Here is an 18,252-nt window from a genome sequence, read left to right as displayed (position 1 = left end):
CTGCAACCATTTTGCATTCCACTGTAAGAGGGGGCAGATCTGGAGTTGGAGTCTCCTCCTTCTCCTCTCAAACTCTGCTCAAGCGGTCTGAACCTGCGCACGCAAAGCGTAACAGATGCCATTGAACGAAGAGATTCAAGTCTGTCTCCTTAACCACTCGGACACTTGAGCAAAGCTAGGCCTATTTCTAGGCTGTACTGAGCACACCGGGCAAACAGTGCAATTATATACGGCCAGCCGTGTACACCCTGCATGAACAGCCGTCTTCTGTACCATGCAGTCAAAGCAACAGACAGGAGCTTAAGTCAGCAAGTGAATACCGCATGGACCTTCTGTGTGCACTGCAGCTGGCCTGCTACCCGCAAACTTGCGTGTCAGGTTGAAAGAAAAGGAGAACCAATGCTCAGCCGGGGAAACCAGCAAAAGCTAGTGACCGCACCCAGGTTTGAACTGAGGACCTTATCCGAACCATTGAATGTTAAGGATACGTGATGACCAACTACACCATGCAGCCCGCTTGTATGGCTGACCGGTAAAACTGTGCGTACAGAACTGACTGCCGGCCACCTCCATCAGTCCCGTGTCCCTTCCTCGTCGACCAACTTTCGCCTCGCACTTCTCCCGCTACCCACTCTGAGCGCTTCGCCCGCCATGGACGGCTTCTCGCAGCCAGTCTACACGCAGGCCATCCCTGCGGACGCCTCGCAACAGTCTGCGCCCGCGACCCAACTCGAACAACCGGTCGCATCAACCTCGACCGCGCCTGCCACCATTGCACCCGTGAGTGCCGCCGCTGCGAGCGCACAGGTCGAGCCGCAGCCTGTCGACCCGCCCATCAGCGAGAATTCGGCCCCGCTCCAGCCAGGACAGGCGCGCCTGTTCCCTTTCCCAGAGCAGGACCCAAACGCTCTCCCTCTCACCGGCTTCGCGTCCGTTCCTGCCCGCGCCGCCGTCTTGCCCAACGCTCAGCCCTACACGCGCCCGCCGCCGTACGACCGGCCAAACGTTGAGCTCGGCAAGGGCCTCAGTCGCGACCCTCCGCCCCGCAGGTTCGTCTCGGAAGCCGACATCAAGGCGAGCCACACGGACGGGCATGGAGATTTGGTCAGGCAGCCGGGCGTTGTGCGAGAGGAGGAGATTGCGACGTTGACGGTCGACCAGCTGAGGAAGATGGGACTCGGGCGGGCGCCCTCAGGTGAGCAGGCGGAGCGGCTGAGCTGTCATTCTGCGTCTGGACACGCTCAGCTGACAGTGCTTGGGGTCGCTGGCCTGCAGGCTTCTGCTATTCGGCACGGATGACCCTGCACGCTCCGCTGCCCAAAACCGTCGACTCGAACGACCCGCACCCTGAACAGCCGGCTCGCATCACCGGCATCTTCAACAAGCTACTGAGTGCGTGCAGATGATTCATGACGACGATTCTGAGCTGATGATGATTTCCTCGCAGACGGCGGCTTGACGTCGCGAATGGTCAGGGTGCAGGTCAGGGAGGCGTTGCGGGAAGAGGTCATGCTCGTTCACTCGGAGGGCCACTGGGAGCGGGTGAGGGCGACAGGCTGTACGTTCGCCTTTCCCGCCTCTTGCCCGACGCCCTCCATGCCCTTCCGCGCCTCACCTTCCCAACTGACTTTCGTGCCCTCATCCCGCCTCACAGTCCAGACGATCGAATACCTCGAGACCTGCAAAGAGTTCTTCGAGCGCCTCTCGCTCTACGTCAACCCCGACTCCGCGTTCTGCGCTCGCTTGTCGTGCGGCGGTGTGATCGAGATGGCTCGCGCGGTGGCTGAGGGACAAATCCGCAACGGTTTCGCGATTGTCCGGTGCGTCCACCTACTCCTACTTTGTCCGCACGAGGGAGGTCGTGCTGACGGGATCGAGCGGCGCAGACCACCCGGGCACCACGCAGAACCTGAGGAGGCGATGGGCTTCTGCTTCTTCAACAACGCTGCCGTCGCCGCCAAGTGGCTTCGCACTGTGTACGGATCGGGCACGCAGAAAGACGTCAATGGGAAGGAGATCAAGATGAACCGCATTTTGATCCTGGACTGGGACGTTCACCACGGTGAGTCTCTTGGCGGACCCTATACACCGCATTGTCCTGCTCGAGACTGACGAGTTCGTCGACGACGCAGGTAACGGCACGCAGCGAGCTTTCGAGGACGACGACGACATCCTGTACATCTCGCTGCACCGTCACGGCAACGGCTTCTACCCTGGCGGAGACTACGGCGCGCTCGAGTCGGTCGGGTCGGGGAAGGGTCGCGGATTGTGCGTCGACCGTGCTCGCGCATGGGGCGCTCGACATTGACACGCTGACCTTGGTCTTCGAACGCTAGCTCCGTCAACATCCCCTTCATGAACGAGGGAATGGGCGATGCAGACTATCTCTACGCTTTCCAGAACATCGTCATGCCCATCGCATACGAGTACGCCCCCGACCTGGTTATCGGTTCGTCCCTCTCCCTTTTCCCTTCTTTCGCCAGCTAACGAAAACCTCACGCAGTCTCGGCGGGATACGACGCGGCCAAGGGTGACGAGCTGGGCAAAATGAACGTCTCGCCGGACGGCTACGCTCACATGACGCACATGTTGTCGGCTCTCGCAGGTGGAAAGCTGCTGCTAGCGCTCGAGGTGCCTCAGGTTTCCGCGTTTCATACAGCTCGCCTGCTGACACGATTCGCGCAGGGCGGCTACAACGTCAACGCTATTGCCGAGTCGGCCTACGCTTGCGTCAAGGTCATCGTCGGCGACGAGTTGCCCGTCATGAGCTCGATCGGCGCCGCCTCGCTCGCTGCGACGAACACGGTCCACGACGTGCGGAGGATGCAGGCGCAGTATTGGAAGTGCATGGGCGAGGCGGTATTGAGCCAGGAGGAGCTGAGTAAGGCGGGAAAGATCGAGTCGCTGTCGGGTGCGTTCGCTCCCTCTTTGCGGGGTGACTACCGGCTGAACAGGTCTCGCTCGGCAGAGGTTCTCAAGAAGCACCGCTTGTACGAGCTCTGGCACGAGTACGGCCTATTCGACGTCGAGTTCAACTCGCCTACACTCGAAGAGGCGTACAGCAACCAGCTTCTCGTCTCGTGCGTTTCGTCCTCGCTCACTTGCGATTCTGGCTGATCAGTGCGTGTGCGCAGCGAAAATGTCTACGACGCGGCTGTCCTGTTGCTGTTCATGCACGACCTCGGGTCGATGAAGGCTGCGTACACCGCCGCAACTCTCGACAGCGACCTCGAGCGGACACAGCTCGTACGTACCCGGCCAGCTCTACCGTCTCGCACGGTCTGATCTTTCGTCGTGCAGCTCGATACGAGTCGCGAAGTACTTGACTGGGCCATGGAGGACCACGACTTTGGCGTCATCGACGTCAACCTGCTTGCGCACCTCGCGACGGTCAAGGGCCAGCCCGTGCGTCTCTCGTCGCTCGAGCAATCGGTTTGAGCTGATGTTCTCTCGCGCCAACAGATCGACGCGAAGCGGGACAAGGCGCGAGAGAAGGAGTTGGCGCTCTACGTCTGGGACCAGATTGTCGGGTAAGCCTCGATCGCTGCCTTGTCATGACTGCTGGCTGATGACTTGCGGTCGTGCAGGATGTCGTCCGCTCAGCATGTCATCCTCTTCGGTAGCGGCGCGGGTTGCAATGCCTTGATGGACATCGTTCGGAACCGCTGTAAGTCGGGCTAGCTTCTGCTCGCCCAACTCAGAGCACTGACACTTGCATTTGCGGCAGTCGGCCTCGTCCACGAGCGCGTCCGTGCGTGCGTTTCGGTTCTCGGACACGAGCACCCGCCTGAGCTCGAGGCGTCCACTGGCGCTCGCAACTGGTACAAAAACGTGCGTGAGCGCCTCCAGCATTCACCGCTCTCTGCTCACGCCGTTCTACGTCCCCGCAGCACTCGCTCGTCCTGCTTCCTTCGACTCACCCGCTCCAAGAAGACGCTCGACGAGCCGGCAAGCACCAGAAGAAGTTTGGCAACGTCTACCGAGCGAGTGCGTGCATCTCATGTGCTCTTCTCCCGCCTTACACTGACTCGCGCATCTGCAGCCGCCGAGGACGAGTCGCGGCCAACCCACCTCCTCCGCGCCTCCATGCCCAAGATCAAGGAATTCATCGCCGAGCGCGTCCCGATCACCATCGCCCCCGCCCCCGCGATGTCCAGCAGCTCCGGCGGCGACATCGAGATGGCAACGCGGATGGCGTCGGTCGAGCCCACGGGCGCACCTGTACCTGCAGCACCAGCTGCCGAAGCGAACGGCTCGGGCTTTGCGCCTCCAGCACCCGCACCAGCGGCCTGATACCTTTCTCATTGACCTGCTTCCGTAGTGTTCTCGCTCGCTTGTTGTAATGGATTCTCGCTACACTACCTCGGGTGCTTGAGATACGCTGCAGAGCTGCATTCCGCTGTCTACTCCTTCCCTCTGAGTCGCCTGATCCCCTTCGCTGCTACCGCCCATCCGCCTAGCGGGCTGATGCCAATCCGCCACACCCAGAGCCTGACGATTTCCTGCAGCCTCCTTGCGACTCGCTCCGCCTCCTGACCCGGACTCAACAACGTCTCGTGCTCGCCTCTTGCGTTCCCATCCTCGACAAAGCGCCCTCGGGCAGCCGCCCATCTGCGTCGCTGCTCGATGCGGAATCGCACGACGCGCTTGAGGACTGCGCAAACGAACAGGAGAGGCGGAATGGCAAGGTTGAAGGGCGACGGCAAGGGCGGAGTCGAGAAGGCCGAGGCGAGACTTTCAAGCCGCCGTTGACCACCCCGGCCGGATCCGAGCGGGACGTAAGTGAAGTATCGGTTGACGGCGAGACGTTCGCGACGCGAACGGAAGGCGACCTCGCGCCCGTAGCGGTCCCAGCCGTCAAGGTCATCGAGCTCGCGGCGAGGTGAGGAGAGGTGAGCCGACGCGTGCGCGGGTTTAGGGGAGACGGAAGGGCGGCCGCCGGAGAAATAGGCGAGGACGGCGCCAAGGACCAGGGTGAAGGCGAGAGTTGTTCGAGCTTCAAGAGGCGTACGAGAAGCGTTTGTGGCGGTGGCGGAGACCTGAGCCGAGTCGCGGAAAGTCGCCCAGCTTTGTAGGGGGACGAGGGGGAAGTGCATGAGGTTGAGCAAGACCGAGGGATAGTCGATGTCGCCGCTCAAACTCCAAAGAGTGAGCAATCCGAAGACGGCAAAGTAGGTCGAGAACTGCACAAGTCCGCCGAGATGCGACTCGAGACTCCGCAAGGCACGGTGACTCTCCGGAACTCGCTTGGGTGGTGGTCGATAGCCAACGTCGCGCCTCTTCCGCCCATCGCGGATCTTGCTCCACTCCTGGTGCGTAGGCGTGCCGAAAGAAGGGAGGTTCTGTGGGAGTACGCGGGAAGCGGCGAGGAATGGGATGGACCAGGCGAGGAGGGAAAGCGAGGTGGCGAGCATGAAGGTCGGGCGGTGTCGGGGCGTGGCAATGTAGAAGGCAAGGATGCGGAAGAGTAGAGAGACGAACACGAGGGCATGGTGAAGAAGGGGGAGAAGCGTCGAGGGCGAGAGGGGGAGGGATGATTGCGGTCCTCGGTTGAGCTGCGCGCATGTGAGCGTAAGTATGCGTCGAGCAGGCGCCTTAAGCTCTTTGGCCGCTCACCCATGCTCGGCCAACTTCTCCCGCCCAGCCAAACACTCCAGCGACCCAAAGCCACCAAACGAGCCACGGGATGAGGCCCCATCCCTTCGTTGGGCGGGCGCCCGATCCTTCGGGAACGCGTATGATATCGGGTGCCAGTGGGTTGAAGGCATAAAAGTGCGAGTAGGCGGAGAACATCAGAATGTAGACGGTGATGAAGGCGTGAACGGTCGAGAGAATGTAGGTCTGATTGTGTAAAATGCTGCAGACGAGCGAGTCAGTCATCCGCAGGGGCGTCGCGTCTTCGAGAGGGAGTGGCGCACCGAGGGACAGAGAAGCGGTCGAGCCGGATAAACGACTCCTTCCAACTTAACGAGCGGACGCCCCGCTTCGGCGCTGGCAGAAGTCCGTTTCGCCAGACGTACTCGGTACTTGCGAGGACGACAGGGTGGGAGACGAGGTCTTCGGCTTCGACGAGGGGAGCGGAGGAAAGGGTAAGGAGGAGGTCGAGGGCTGCGAATAATGCGTCAGTTGGCGAACGGCAGGCGAGGACTCCCGCGACTCACAGCACGTCGCTCGGTCCATTGAGTCGTAGTGTAGAGGAAAATCGCGGAAGAGCAGCGTGACGAGCGCATCCTCGTCGTCGTCGTCGTCCTCCCCTTGATGGTGATGTCGCGCATCTCCCGTCACGAGGTACGAATCCAGCAGGCCCTCCACGACCGCGTACATCCGCTCGCCCAGTTCTCGCCGCGCCTTGAACATCCGCAACTCGCCGTCGACGCCTGGGTCCGTCTCTTCCACCGAGCCGCGATACTCCGCCTGGAGCGAAATGAGGAGGGAGAGGAGCGCAGCGAGGAAGAGGGCTGAGGGGGAAGTGATGACGGTCGTGTCGAGTACTTGGCTCGAAAGAGGTGAAGGGCGAGCAGGAAGAGTGTGGCTGCTGCTTGTCGAGGCGTTCGAGAGGGAAGAGGCGCTCGACGAGCTGTGCGCCAAAGGTCCGCCTCGCCGTCCTGTCGGCGTCACGGCAGGCCTGTTCGTCGACATGATGGACCCCGGGAGAACAGGCGTCTCTGCCCCGTTCGTGCTGAACCCGTTCGCTCCTCCGGACGCCGCACCGTTCCCTCCTGCGTTCCTGCTCAGGTCCGGCAAGTACTTGTCCAGCACGCGCCTATGCCTCGGCACTCCAAATACACTCCGCAAGAAAGCGATTTCCGCGTCCGCCTCTTCGTGCGGCATGTCCGGAGGGAGGGTCGGCAATCCAGGCGGAACGACGTAGCCTCTCTCGCTGAGCTCGGCGAGGAGGGCGAGGACCATCCCTTCGATCGCGATGTCATCTTCTGTGAGGATCAGGCCGGCTGCAGAGTTCGGTACGGGCGCAGAGAGCGTTGGACGAGGGTGGGTCGTCGGTGCCGAGGTGGTGGAGGGCAGGCGACTCGTCGAGGGCGCGCCGGACCCGCCTGCTTGGCTAGACAGCAGCGGTGTGCGCTCTGAGGCGGACATGACACAGTCGCAGCCCGTGCGAGCTGACGAGGTAAAGGGAAGCAGAATGACGAGTCGTCTCTCCAACAAGTCGAGCAGTCGGGATGGTAAACGAGTGAATGCAAAGGCGAGCTGTTTGCGTGCTGCTGCGAGAGTGTATGGCACAGTAGGGGAGTGGTACGTCTAGCTGCAAGGGGGGAGAGTGAGAAGGGAAGAGAGGTAAAAGCGAGTTGCGAGGAGAGCCTCTGTGGGTCGGCTCCGTCAGGTGGACATGCGATTTGGAGGTATGCGCGCGAAGGGAAAGAACGACGAAATAGGCATAGACGAGGGGGAAAGTGCCGAAGAGGGCGGGGAAAGTCGAAAGGCGAGAGGAGAAGGCGAAAGGAAGGGAAGAGGGTGTTCATGCCGGGTCAAGCGGCTTGTTGAGGCGCGAGAGCCACCACTTGGTCTTGCTCAGGAGCGTCGACTCGAAGGTGTCGAGGAGGGCGGCGGTGACGGGGTGGTTGGGCGTGTGCGTGAGGTGGTAGGCGAGGCCTGTAGGTCGCAAGCAAGAGTACAGTCAGCGATGTCCACAACAGACGATTGCACCAACAAGACCCAATCGCGAGACGCACCGGCACTCTGCTTAAACTTCTTCGGACACCTCGCGATCGGGCACTGCAACTCCCTCCCGCTCGGCTTGATCTCCTGCTTGAACTTTTTCGTCGCGCGCTCCTGGCCCGTCTGGTCATCGCGCTCGAGGGCGACGATGAAGTGACCGTTGGCCGAGGCGTTCTGGAAGTGGAAGCGGAGGCCGGCGAGCGATTCTGCGAGACGAAGCGCATCAGGACAAGCTCGAGCGTGGAAGGGGAAGAGGCGAACGCACTGAAGGTCTTGTCGCACGGGTCAAGCGCACACCTGAACGGCATCTCCATCAACAGACTCTCCTCGTCGCCATTCTTGAGCTCGTCCGCGCGGTCCTTGTGATACCGCGCATTGTGCTCCCTCAACTCCTTGATGGTCCTCCAACTCAACTCGATCCTCGGCGGGGCATCGTCGTCGTCCTCTCCCTCCGCATCCACATCCGACTCGCCATCGTCCTCCGCGCGCCCTTTACCCTTCAAGTCGGCCAACACCTCCCTCTCGACCCGCCTCCGCTCCGCCCTATCAATCACACACCAATTACACCCGTAAGGCTTGACGCTCGGATCGTCCTCAACAGCCGGGATCTCCGTCTGCCTCCTCGCGAGCCCAGTCGCAGGGTCGATCGCACCGGGCATATGGACCTCGCTGTATGCCGCCGGGGACGCGCGTTTCCTGCCGCGCGAAGTCGAGCTAGAAGGTGTAGAAGACCCGCCGCGCGCGGTACGGTCGAGCGACGAGCCAGGCGTAGGCGTCGCGCTGCTTGTCCCCGTCCCGCCCGGCACGCCCGTCGCAGAAGGAGGCGGTTTGGGCGCCGCAAAGCCCGGTACCGCGCTCGCCTTCCTCGTCCTCTGCCTTCCCCTCCGTCCCTTCTTTGTCCCAAAGTCTCCATCAGCCGAATCGTCGCTCTGGTACGGCAACTCGGGCGGATCATCCTCCCTGTAGGTGATCTTGCCCTGCACGCCGAGTCCGAAAGCCGGGTGGACGCCGAGGTGGCCGTAACCGAGGTGGGCGTAGTATGCGCCCAGAGAGGGGATGTAAGGGTCGCCTGGGTTGTAGCCTTCTCCTCCGAGGGGTGGCTGCGGCGGAGGCGGAGGAGCGAAGCCAAAGGCTGACGGAGTGGTGGTGGACGAGGGAACGACGGACGACGAAGCAGCGGGTGTTGGAGCGCCAGACGCGGGAGAAGGTTTGCCCTCGACGTCGGACTGGTGCGCCGAAGTCGCAGGCGTGAGGTAGTCCTCCGCTCCACCTCCCGGCGCACCACCACGCAGCAAGTACCCCGCGACACCACAAATACTCGGCTCGTCCTCGTCGTTCCCCGCGCGCCTCACGCCATCCTCCTCGTCGTCCTCTGATCCGTCCGCATCGCTCGCCGTCGTGCCCGAAACCGCATCGTCGTCCGCCTGCCTCTGCGCCTGCCTCTGCGCCTGCCCCTGCGCTTGAACCTGTCGCTGCTGCTGGAGCTGATAATTCGCAAAGGCCGCCTGCGCAGCCTGGTGCGCCTGAGCCTGAAGCGAGCCATTGACTGCGTACGCTCCAAGCGGGAGAGTCGAGAACGGTCCTTCGCCGTCGACGGGTGAGAGACCGTACTGGGCTGCTGCGGCTGCGAGTGAGCCTGAGAGGGCTGCTGCAGCTGACGAGGAGGGAGGGGCGGCGATGTAGGTTGATTGGGGGGCGAGGGAACCCGATGACGAGCCGATGAGCGCGGAGAGAGAGGGGATGCCGGGAGAGGATGAGGCGGAAGGGGAAGGGAGAGGAAGACCGGCGAGTCCAGGGGGAAGAGGAGGAGCGCCGCCGGTACCGAACAGGGTCGAGCGGGCTTGGTTGATCAGTTGGGCGTACATGTCGGGAGGGATGTTGGTGAATGAGGGGGGCATGAAGGAGGGGAGGGACGGAAGGCCCGGCATAGGAGTCGAGGAGGAGGCGGTGGTTTGCGCCGGACCTGCCGCGGAAATCGAAGCTGCGCGCGGTCGCACGACTGGGTTCACGACGACGTCCAGGACGGTGTGAATGAGCGGAATGGACGCACCTCGTGCATCACCACCTGCGAGCGAGCCGTCCGCATCCTCCGCCTTGATGAGGGACCTAAGGGCGTCGTCCGCCTCGCCCTCGCCTTTCACTGCATGTTGGTCCGCGCCAGGCTGGTCGGGAGCAGCCGCAAGGGAGAGACTCGGGAGGGGCAAGGGGCTGAGGAACGAGGATGACCCGCTGGGTTGTGGGTCTGAGGGTGCGGGTGCGGTGGCTGCGTGCGGGAAGGGGAGCGCGTGGTCTGGGTTGGATGGGAGGAGAGGGTCGTGGGTGTACGGGTGGAACTGGGGCGAGTGCTGTGAATGCGAGGTGTCAGCTGGGTTGTTGTGCGAGGTCGCGACGAGGACGGGGGAGGGGACTTGCGTGCGGGTTGAACGGCCACGCGTGTGGGTCGAATGCGAAGTTGTCGTAGTGAGCCATGCAGGACCGCACACTCAGTCCATCCACACACACAACACGAGCACACGACAGCACACAGAGCGACAGAGTCCAAGGTGGTCGTCGTCGTCGTCCGAGCGCGCCAAGTTCGCCGAGCCCGCGACCCGACACAGCCTCACCCTCACTCTCGCTCTCACACAGCTTCGTACTGCTACTTGCCACTACAGATACACTACCACAGTCAACCTCGACACACCAGCGAACGAGCGACACCGATCGAGCAACTCCTCCTCCTCCCCCCACCACACATCTTCGGAACCTCCGACTCGCTTCCGCACCGCGACTACGGGCGCAGGCACACGCTGAGCATGTCATCAGAGCAGATACCGACAGAGCCAGTGCGTTGAGACCGCTCGGGCGACCTCCAGTGCGAGCTGACACAGCGATCTTGCTGCTCCCCTCCTCGCTTGCCCCTCCAACAGGTCGACGCACCGTCCTTCCTCGCCCAACACGCGCCACACATCGACCTCACTCGCTTAACCAAGACCCCGCGCCCTCACTCGCACCTGACAGTCATCCTCAACCCTTCGGCCGGATCGCGCCATGCCCCTCAACTGTGGACGAACCTCGTCCAACCCATCCTTTCCTACTTCCTCTCCTCCGCACGAAACACCTCCTGGCTCGACTGGTCCGGAGAGGTGGAAGGAACCCGAGACGCGAGGGACGGCGAACGGATTGGACGGGAGATTGCGCGACAAGCGAAAGAGGGGAGGAAGGAGGTGCTGCTGGTGTTTGGTGGGGACGGGACGGTGCATGAGGTGATCAACGGGCTGTTGATGCGCGAGGATGGGAGTGTCAGAGAGGGGATCGAGGTCGAGTTGGTACTCATGTGCGTTCGATTACTTTCCTTTTTCTCGCTTCTCTGCTGTGCCGTTTCTTCCTCCTTCCCATCTGCTCTCGTCTCAGTCTGAACATCCCGTACCCTGACCCATGCACAATTTCCTCAACGCAGCCCAACCGGCACCGCCAACGCCCTCTACTACCACCTCTTCCCGCCCGAATCCGCCTCCTACCCTCCCTCTTCCCCCCTCTCACCACTCTACTCCCTCCTCTCCTTCCTCTGCCCCGCCCACTCAAGCACCTCCTCCCCCCATCCCCTACCCCTCGCACTCAACGCCCTCCCCACCGGCAAAAAGGTCTTGACAACAGTCGTATCCTCCACCGCTCTTCATGCGTGTCTCCTCCACACCGCCGAACGACTGCGCCACGAGCGCCCGGAGTTGGAAGGGACGGAGAGGTTCAAGGTTGCGGCGAGGGAGGAGGCGGGGAGGTGGTGGGATGGCCGCCTTATTCTCCACCACCCGAGGCGCTACGATCCTTCGACCAAGTCTTGGGTCGAGCAGGGGGAGGAAGAGGTGGTGAGAGGACCCTTCTCGTACCTCGTCTCGTCCCTCGTCTCGCGCTTCGAACAAACTTTCCTCGTCGCGCCTTTCCGATCCCCTCTTTCGCCGCTCGCGCCTGTACCGGGTGAAGCCTCAATCGACGTAATCGCGATCAGACCTCTCCGTCGACGGGCTACACGCGCGCTCGTCGAAACTGGAAAGGAGGATCAGGCGCGGGAGGGGTTCGTTGGGCGGTTGTGGGAGGTGACGGGCGAGATTTATGACGGTGGGAGGCACGTGGATGCGATGTACGACGACGAGGGAGAGGAGGGGAGCGAGGGCAAGGGAAAAAGTGTGGTGGAGGTTTGGAGGTGTGAGGGGTTCGAGTGGGTGCCGGTGCGTCCGACGTCTCGCTTTCTCCTCTCCTCGCTCCTTTGACTCTGACGGGACCGAGGAGTCGTTTGCTCGCAGGACACCCAGCAATCCTCGCCCGCAACGGACGCCTCTCAAGAATCCTCAGACTCGGACTCGGCACTCAAAGCCCGCCTCGTCTGCCTCGACGGCTCCCTGCACGACCTCGGTCCCAACGGTACTCTGCGCGTGGAAGCGCTCGCGGGGAGGGGAGTGAGGGTATGGGCGTAAGGGATGTGCTGCGGGTCGGCAAGGTCGAATGAAGAGGAGACCTCGGTGTGGTCGATCCGGGTGCATTGAGAGTGTTGAATTGGGTGAGCGGCAAGCGTCGCGAGTTGGCTGTTCGATTGGCGGGCATGCGATCCGTTGCGAGGGGATGACCACACTCAATTGCTTGTCGCGTCTCGACGCGTGCAGAGAGGACCGAGGTCGTTTGCCTCTCGTCTCCTCTTCCACCGCTACTCCGTCCTTGTCGAGGTCGGGTGTGCTAGAACACCCGTTACAGAGGTTACCAACGAACTCACACCGGCGCACGACTCGCCCGCCTCTCGCCAAACACCGCTCCACCTTCCCCCGCCCCACCTCTTGGGAGACGCGCTCATCACACACGCACCCTCGCCCTCGCACACCCGCATCGCACGAGATCAAGCCATGCCAGACCGTCCCTCTCTCTCACTCGCACCCGTCTCCGCACCCTCGCGCCGCCCAAGCCTCCGCCGCTCCCTCTCCGGCGCCGCCTCTTCCGCCTCCGACCCGGCTCCCCGCTCTCCCCTCTCGCAGTGCACGCCCGTGACGCCCCAGAACGCGCACTTCTGGGACTCGTACTTCCCTCCTTCTCAGCAACAACAGGGGACAGTCGCGCTCCAGAGTCCGCCGATTGGAGGACCGACGCAAGGAGGGTTCTTTGCGCCTGGAGGGGCGTCGTTTCCGGGACGACGGGCGCTGTTGAGGCGGAACTCGAGTCTTAGTAGTGTCGCGAGTTCGGTGCAGGATGAGGAGGACGAGGACGAGCCCGAGTGGACGGCCGAGGAGGAGGAGAAGGTCCGATTGGTCAGTCTCGCTCGTCCTCCATCCGCTGAAGTAGTACTCACCCGCTCGTCCGCAGGTCTACGAAGCCTGTCTCTCCAAGCACTTCACCACCGAAGCGCCCTTTCCCCTCACTGGCCCGCCCCCCTCAAATTTCACCAACACCGTTGCGCGCGCAATCCTCCGCACGTACGGTGACGAGCGACGAGCAGGCACGAGGCGGTCGAAGCGCCAGCAGGGGATGTTCTTTGCTGGAGGAGGGGAGAGCGAAAGTGAGGGCGTGAGTGACGGGAACGGGGGGAGGAAGTGGCCCCATGGGTTGAGGAGTACGAGGTTGAAGATTCTTGCTCTCGGTGCGTTCGCATCCCCTCTCCTTCCAGTACTCGAGCTGATCTGGATTCCAAGCGCAGCCAAGGAACGCCAGACGAATACGCGGACGGAAGACACGCCCCGACAGGCTGGCGACCCCGACGCGACTCCCAAGCGTAGGAAGCCTCTCGCGAGGCAGGACAGCATGGACTTCTTGCCCGACATGACCAACATGAGCAGCATCGCTCGGTGCGTTCGGACGATTCGGTACCTCTCCCGCGCGCGGCGAGCTGACTTGAGCCGCCTCACAGGTTGAGCAACATGCTCCGCCCGTCCGGCGGCGACTCGATTCCCGCTGCACCTCCGCAAGCGACGGCCTCGGCTCGCCTCCCTTCGACGGAGCAACTCGGCACCCTCGGCATCCCCTTGACGCGCTCGCTCTCGTCCCGCCCATCCTACCGCATGCAGCGCACCAACTCTCTCCAGGCGATCGCCGGCTCGCCCTCCCAGCCCGCTCGGAAGCGCCCGACTGCCTCCATTCCCGAGCCCGCCAAACTCGCCCCATCGTCAGCCGTACCGACGTACAAGCCCAACCCCGCCTCGTCCGCACGCATGTCGCGTACTGGATCCGAATCGAGCGTCCTCCCTGCTCCGCCGCTCGCGCGTCACCTCTCTTTCTCTGGCTCGGCGTCGTCGAAGAAGGAGTCGTCGTTCTCGTTTTCGCCGACCAAGAAGGGCGCGTCGACGATCAACCAGGGAGCAGGACTGCTCACTCCCCCGCCTTCGCTGTCGAAGAAACGCGGAGCAGGATCAATCGGCTTCTCGTCCTTCCTCTCGCCTACCCCGGCAGCGTCGGGCGAGAAGAACCCGCTCGGCTTGACGCTCGATGCAGGGGCGGCCAAGCGTCCCGGCCTCGCCAGCGCGTTCAACTCGCCCTTCGTCGGTACCTACCCGAGCCCATCGAGCGTGTCGCCCAGGAAGAAGAAGGCCAAGATCGAGCAGAAGACGCCGGTCAAGGCGCCCAGCTTTGCGCCGGGTCTTGGACTCGGATTGGGAATAGGAGGGATGGATGGTGGACACGAGTCGGCTTTGACGGCTGACTCGGGGTCGATGCGCGATGATGAGGACTCGCCTTTCTACGTCCGGCCGACGACGGAGCGCCCGACCGACTCGCTCCAGCAGGACGTCTTGTCGCCTCTCTCGACTCACCCGCCCAGCTTCACCCTCCTCGACCCGTCAATCTCAGGCTCAAGCCTCGCAGGCCGCCGCAATTCGCCACCCAAGCTCGTTCTGACGCCTTCGCTCTCTCCCTCTGCGTCGCCCACGTCTTCCACCTACTCTGCCTTCCCTTCGGCCTCGACTTCCGCGACGAGCCTGATGACGCTCGGCAAGACTCCCTCGCCGCTCGACCCGACATTCGACCTGAACGCACTCAAGCTCGAGTCGCTCAACCCTTCGCCGGTCAGCAGCGTCTGCGGGATGGAGGAAGACGAGGACGAGGCGATTGTGGACAGCGACGAGAGCGACTTTGGCTGCGACGGCGGGTCGAACACGATTTTGGCGGCGGAGTATGTCAAGGCCGGACATGAGGCGCGGTTGTTGCGCAACAGGCTGGGCGAGTGGGCGTGGGAGCGGAAGTGAGCGGTGGTGGAAAAGGTCTTCTGGGATCGGGTCTCGTTGTCTTTCTTGTCTAAGGCTTTCAGTGCTCCCTTATTCTCTCTTGTTTCTCTACCTTCTCATCTTCCTGTATCCTGCTCGTAGCGCTCCCCCCTCTCTCTCTCTCATATGCCTGTCGCAATCGGATTCCCAACTTGACGAACTCGAGTACGGGGGCTGACTTGCGAGATCATCACGTCCAGTAGAAGCTACGCTCTCGCACCGCCCGCATGCCCAACATCTCCCACTCCTCCTTGCGCACCCACAAGTCATTGGCGACATCGAGCTTAGCGAGCGCACTGATTCCCTTCCACGCCATATTCTCCGGCTCGATCTCCCTCGGACACGGGACATACGTGACGTGCCCTCCTCCGAGCGCCGGTACGCGCGCTGCGAGCTGAGGACCGATGCGAGACTCGACGGCGAAACCGATGTTGTGGATTCCGCCTGTCCCGCCGACGATGAGGATGTTGGCTGCGACTTTTTTGAGACGGTCTTCGGTCGGTCCGGCGGCCATGATCGACTCGACGATCGCTACGTCGAGCGGAAGCTTGGACGACTCGTAGCGGACGTCGACGGTGGGAGCGGCGCCGGGCTGGACGGCTGGGGAGGCGAGAGGGGCGGCTGCGGCTTTCGGTGTCGCGGCGCCAGTCTCGGGCGCAGGGGAGCCGGCAAAGGAAGAAGGAGCAGCGCTAGGTGCCGCTTGGCCGGGCAGAGCGGGAAGTGCGGAAGGGAGGGAGGGGAAGGTCAACGCGTTCGGGTCGTCGGGGAGAGGCGTGCCGGCTTGACTCGGCGCGGGCGATGCAGCGGTCGAGGCGACGCCTGGTAGGACAGGAGTTGGGGGGATGAGAGCTGCGACGGCTGCGGGAGCGGCTGCGGCTGACTCCGCCGCGACGAGAAGATGCTTGACCGAGTTGCGCATCGCTGCGGTCTCTTCGACAACGCCGATCTCGGTGGAATTGTCGACGTCCTTGCTCCACAGCGCAGGCATCTCGACGCGCTTCTGCTCGAAGTCGATGACGCGGGGAGCGAAGAGGGCCTGTCGGAGCGACGTCCGGTCAGCTTCGCGCACTCATGGCGAGAACGGATCGTGACGCACGTAGGGAGCGAGAATGCAGTCGTCGTACATCCGCATTGAGTACTTCTGCGTCAAGAGGCCGGGGTGGCGGACGAAAAAATCGTACAAGTTGAGCCCGATGTCGGCCTGAGCGGTGTAACAAGGTGAGCTTCGGCATGTGGAAGACAATATCGAGCTACGCACCTCGCTTAGGACGACCGAGCGCTCCTTGAGGTCCTCGAGGACGATCCAGTCGTACCACTTCGACAAGTCCGCCTCCTTGTACGGGAAATTGAGGCGCTGCAGGAGCGTATGCAGAAAGGACGTGATGTCGTCGCCGGCAAAGTCGAGGATCATGCTGCATGGCGAGACGTGAGTTCCTCGAGACCTGCGAGCGAGGAGAGCTGAACGCACCGAGTCTCTGGCAGCACTAGGCCTTCTTCGACGCAGGTGATCTTGGTCGTCCTCGCGCCGATATCGATCACGCACGCCGAGGTGACGCCCGCACCGAAGGTTGCGCAGATGCTCTCTTGCATGAGGCAGAGCTGCTTGAAGCCGATCGAGCCGAGCAAGAGGTCCGACATCTCGCGGACGTAGGTCTCGTCGTATAGGTCGGGAATGAGGAAGATGACGGCGTAGTCCTGCGCGCGAGTCGAGAGTCGGCGAGTGAGAGCGAAAGCGAGGAGAGGGAACCGCACCTTCAGGTCCTCCGGCTCGATACCCAGCTCTTCCTTGATCGCAGTCGTGTAGATCGTCTCGATGTCGCCGAGCAGCTCTTGCGGAGTGGTATATCCCTGCGTGTTGAAGTTGCCCCGCAGGAACGGCCAGCGGAGCTCGTAGCCCGACGCCGCAGGATCCGGAATGCGAACGGCCTGCACAGACGAGCACGGGTCAGCCCTCCGTCGCCATACGCGGTCTCACACGCCAGCGCACCTTGTTGCCAACCCATACAGGCGCCTCAGCCGTCGTCCACTCGATATCGCCCTCAAAGTCCTCCTCCATCTCCTGCGGCCTAACACTCTCGTTGAACGTCGCAGCCTGACTGTTCCCGTTTCCCTGTCCACGCAACTTGTACGCCCTCATCCGCGCACGCAAGTCGGCTCGGATCGAGCTGATCTTGGCGGAGAGAGGGTTGGTGGGCTCGCTTGAACGAGGTTTCGATGTGCCGCGACCGTCTTCAGAGCCCGAGCCCCACGAGTCGGCGTCGTCGTCTTGGTCACCGTCGCGCATGGCTGTGTCCTCGGTCGTGGCGGGTTGGGCGGCGCCAGGCAGAGGCGGTAGGGCGCCGACGGCGGGAAGGGCGGGGGCGTTCATAATCGATGGAGGTGCAGTCGAGCTGTTCATCGTCGTCGAGCCGTTGACAGCCGTCGCAGGACCCGCACCGTCCGCCTCAATCGCACGACCCTTGCCCTTGACATCCGCAGGAGTTGGAATCGCCCTCGTCGACTTGCGCGCAATGACGTTCGGCACGGCGACGGGCGTCAGGTCGTTTGCGCGACCGATGCGGAGCCAGCGCGAGCCGGGGTGAATGACGAGCGTGCGGGAGAGGGGGTCGGAGGCGGACGAGGGGGAGGTCTGCGAGCGGAGGGAGTGTCAGCGGACCCCGAGTGAGGTCATCCAGGCGGCGCACCTCTCTGCCCTGTGTAGCGCCGCCCTCGCGCGCCGGTCGCCTCCGCACCGCACCCTCCGGCGCCGAAGCGAGGACGTTGACCTCGACCCTGCCTCCCGCACCCCCTGTCCGCGCTGCAGCCGCCTCGACCTCTTCCTCGCTGGCCATCAAGCGCCTGCGCTTGGCCTCGCGGACCGAGTCGCGTTCTGCGTCGGGCAAGCGGCGGGCGAGGAACGATTGCGAGTCTTGCTTTGCGAACGACGAGGCGACATTCTTTGCGCTGTTGCGGGGGCGGGGACCAAGTCAGCCAGTTGCTTCTTGCTTCTGTCTCGCATGTGCTTTTTGAGGTGGACGCACTTGAGGAAGCCGACGGGCTGTGTGCGCGCAAGTGGGGAGAGTCGAGGTCAGCACGAAGCTGGACGAGGGTAGCTCGCTGTGACTGACTGCGAAGGTGGTGAACTTGAGTGCGTGCCCTGTTGGGTCTGCGCGTGTCGCTGGCCTCGACGGCATCCGTGTGCTCGAGTTTGAGAGCGAGTGTTCGACTTGGGCGAGGTGCGTTTGGCTGGCTGACGTGTCGAGCGCGCAGAACTTGGCCCGCGCCTCTCTCGCTCGCCCTCTCTCTGCCTCGCTCATATCACTCGGCTCACTTTGCACAACAAGCTGGGGCTTGGCTGACTGGCTCAGGCGACTGCTACACTCGA

The 18,252-nt window shown here is 62.9% G+C and overlaps 6 protein-coding genes across 6 annotated transcripts; 3 read left to right on the top strand and 3 right to left on the bottom strand.

Annotated features, from left to right (window-relative positions):
- Positions 1-651: 651 nt before the first annotated feature.
- RHTO_05950 (histone deacetylase 6/10) lies at positions 652-4,293 on the top strand (the record flags this gene model as incomplete). The annotated part of the gene is made up of 17 exons (XM_016419611.1): positions 652-1,195; positions 1,276-1,392; positions 1,448-1,558; positions 1,655-1,820; positions 1,887-2,062; positions 2,133-2,268; positions 2,337-2,449; positions 2,504-2,631; positions 2,686-2,911; positions 2,969-3,080; positions 3,135-3,246; positions 3,301-3,405; positions 3,463-3,530; positions 3,588-3,667; positions 3,728-3,831; positions 3,891-3,987; positions 4,043-4,293. 17 exons carry the CDS (start codon positions 652-654, stop codon positions 4,291-4,293), a joined length of 2,646 nt encoding a protein of 881 aa, XP_016269538.1.
- A 110-nt stretch (positions 4,294-4,403) lies between these two features.
- On the bottom strand, positions 4,404-7,095 carry RHTO_05949 (uncharacterized protein; the record flags this gene model as incomplete). Its single annotated transcript, XM_016419610.1, has 4 exons — positions 4,404-5,555; positions 5,617-5,857; positions 5,919-6,108; positions 6,162-7,095. The coding sequence occupies 4 exons, from the start codon at positions 7,093-7,095 to the stop codon at positions 4,404-4,406; spliced, it is 2,517 nt and encodes an 838-aa protein (XP_016269537.1).
- A 379-nt stretch (positions 7,096-7,474) lies between these two features.
- On the bottom strand, positions 7,475-10,143 carry RHTO_05948 (uncharacterized protein; the record flags this gene model as incomplete). The annotated part of the gene is made up of 5 exons (XM_016419609.1): positions 7,475-7,608; positions 7,689-7,880; positions 7,940-9,655; positions 9,725-10,019; positions 10,087-10,143. The coding sequence occupies 5 exons, from the start codon at positions 10,141-10,143 to the stop codon at positions 7,475-7,477; spliced, it is 2,394 nt and encodes a 797-aa protein (XP_016269536.1).
- A 326-nt stretch (positions 10,144-10,469) lies between these two features.
- On the top strand, positions 10,470-12,125 carry RHTO_05947 (sphingosine kinase 1; the record flags this gene model as incomplete). The annotated part of the gene is made up of 4 exons (XM_016419608.1): positions 10,470-10,499; positions 10,584-10,990; positions 11,114-11,879; positions 11,955-12,125. 4 exons carry the CDS (start codon positions 10,470-10,472, stop codon positions 12,123-12,125), a joined length of 1,374 nt encoding a protein of 457 aa, XP_016269535.1.
- Positions 12,126-12,545: 420 nt separating this feature from the next.
- Positions 12,546-14,870, top strand: RHTO_05946 (uncharacterized protein; the record flags this gene model as incomplete). The annotated part of the gene is made up of 4 exons (XM_016419607.1): positions 12,546-12,944; positions 13,000-13,273; positions 13,331-13,478; positions 13,541-14,870. 4 exons carry the CDS (start codon positions 12,546-12,548, stop codon positions 14,868-14,870), a joined length of 2,151 nt encoding a protein of 716 aa, XP_016269534.1.
- Positions 14,871-15,078: 208 nt separating this feature from the next.
- On the bottom strand, positions 15,079-18,184 carry RHTO_05945 (actin-related protein 8; the record flags this gene model as incomplete). Its single annotated transcript, XM_016419606.1, has 9 exons — positions 15,079-15,924; positions 15,985-16,089; positions 16,147-16,300; positions 16,357-16,583; positions 16,641-16,814; positions 16,876-17,517; positions 17,573-17,831; positions 17,909-17,925; positions 17,996-18,184. 9 exons carry the CDS (start codon positions 18,182-18,184, stop codon positions 15,079-15,081), a joined length of 2,613 nt encoding a protein of 870 aa, XP_016269533.1.
- Between the last annotated feature and the right edge of the window lie 68 nt (positions 18,185-18,252).

This window comes from Rhodotorula toruloides, assembly GCF_000320785.1.
Source record: "Rhodotorula toruloides NP11 unplaced genomic scaffold Scaffold39, whole genome shotgun sequence".
Lineage (NCBI taxonomy): Eukaryota > Fungi > Basidiomycota > Microbotryomycetes > Sporidiobolales > Sporidiobolaceae > Rhodotorula > Rhodotorula toruloides.
This window is presented reverse-complemented; position numbering and strand designations above follow the sequence as displayed.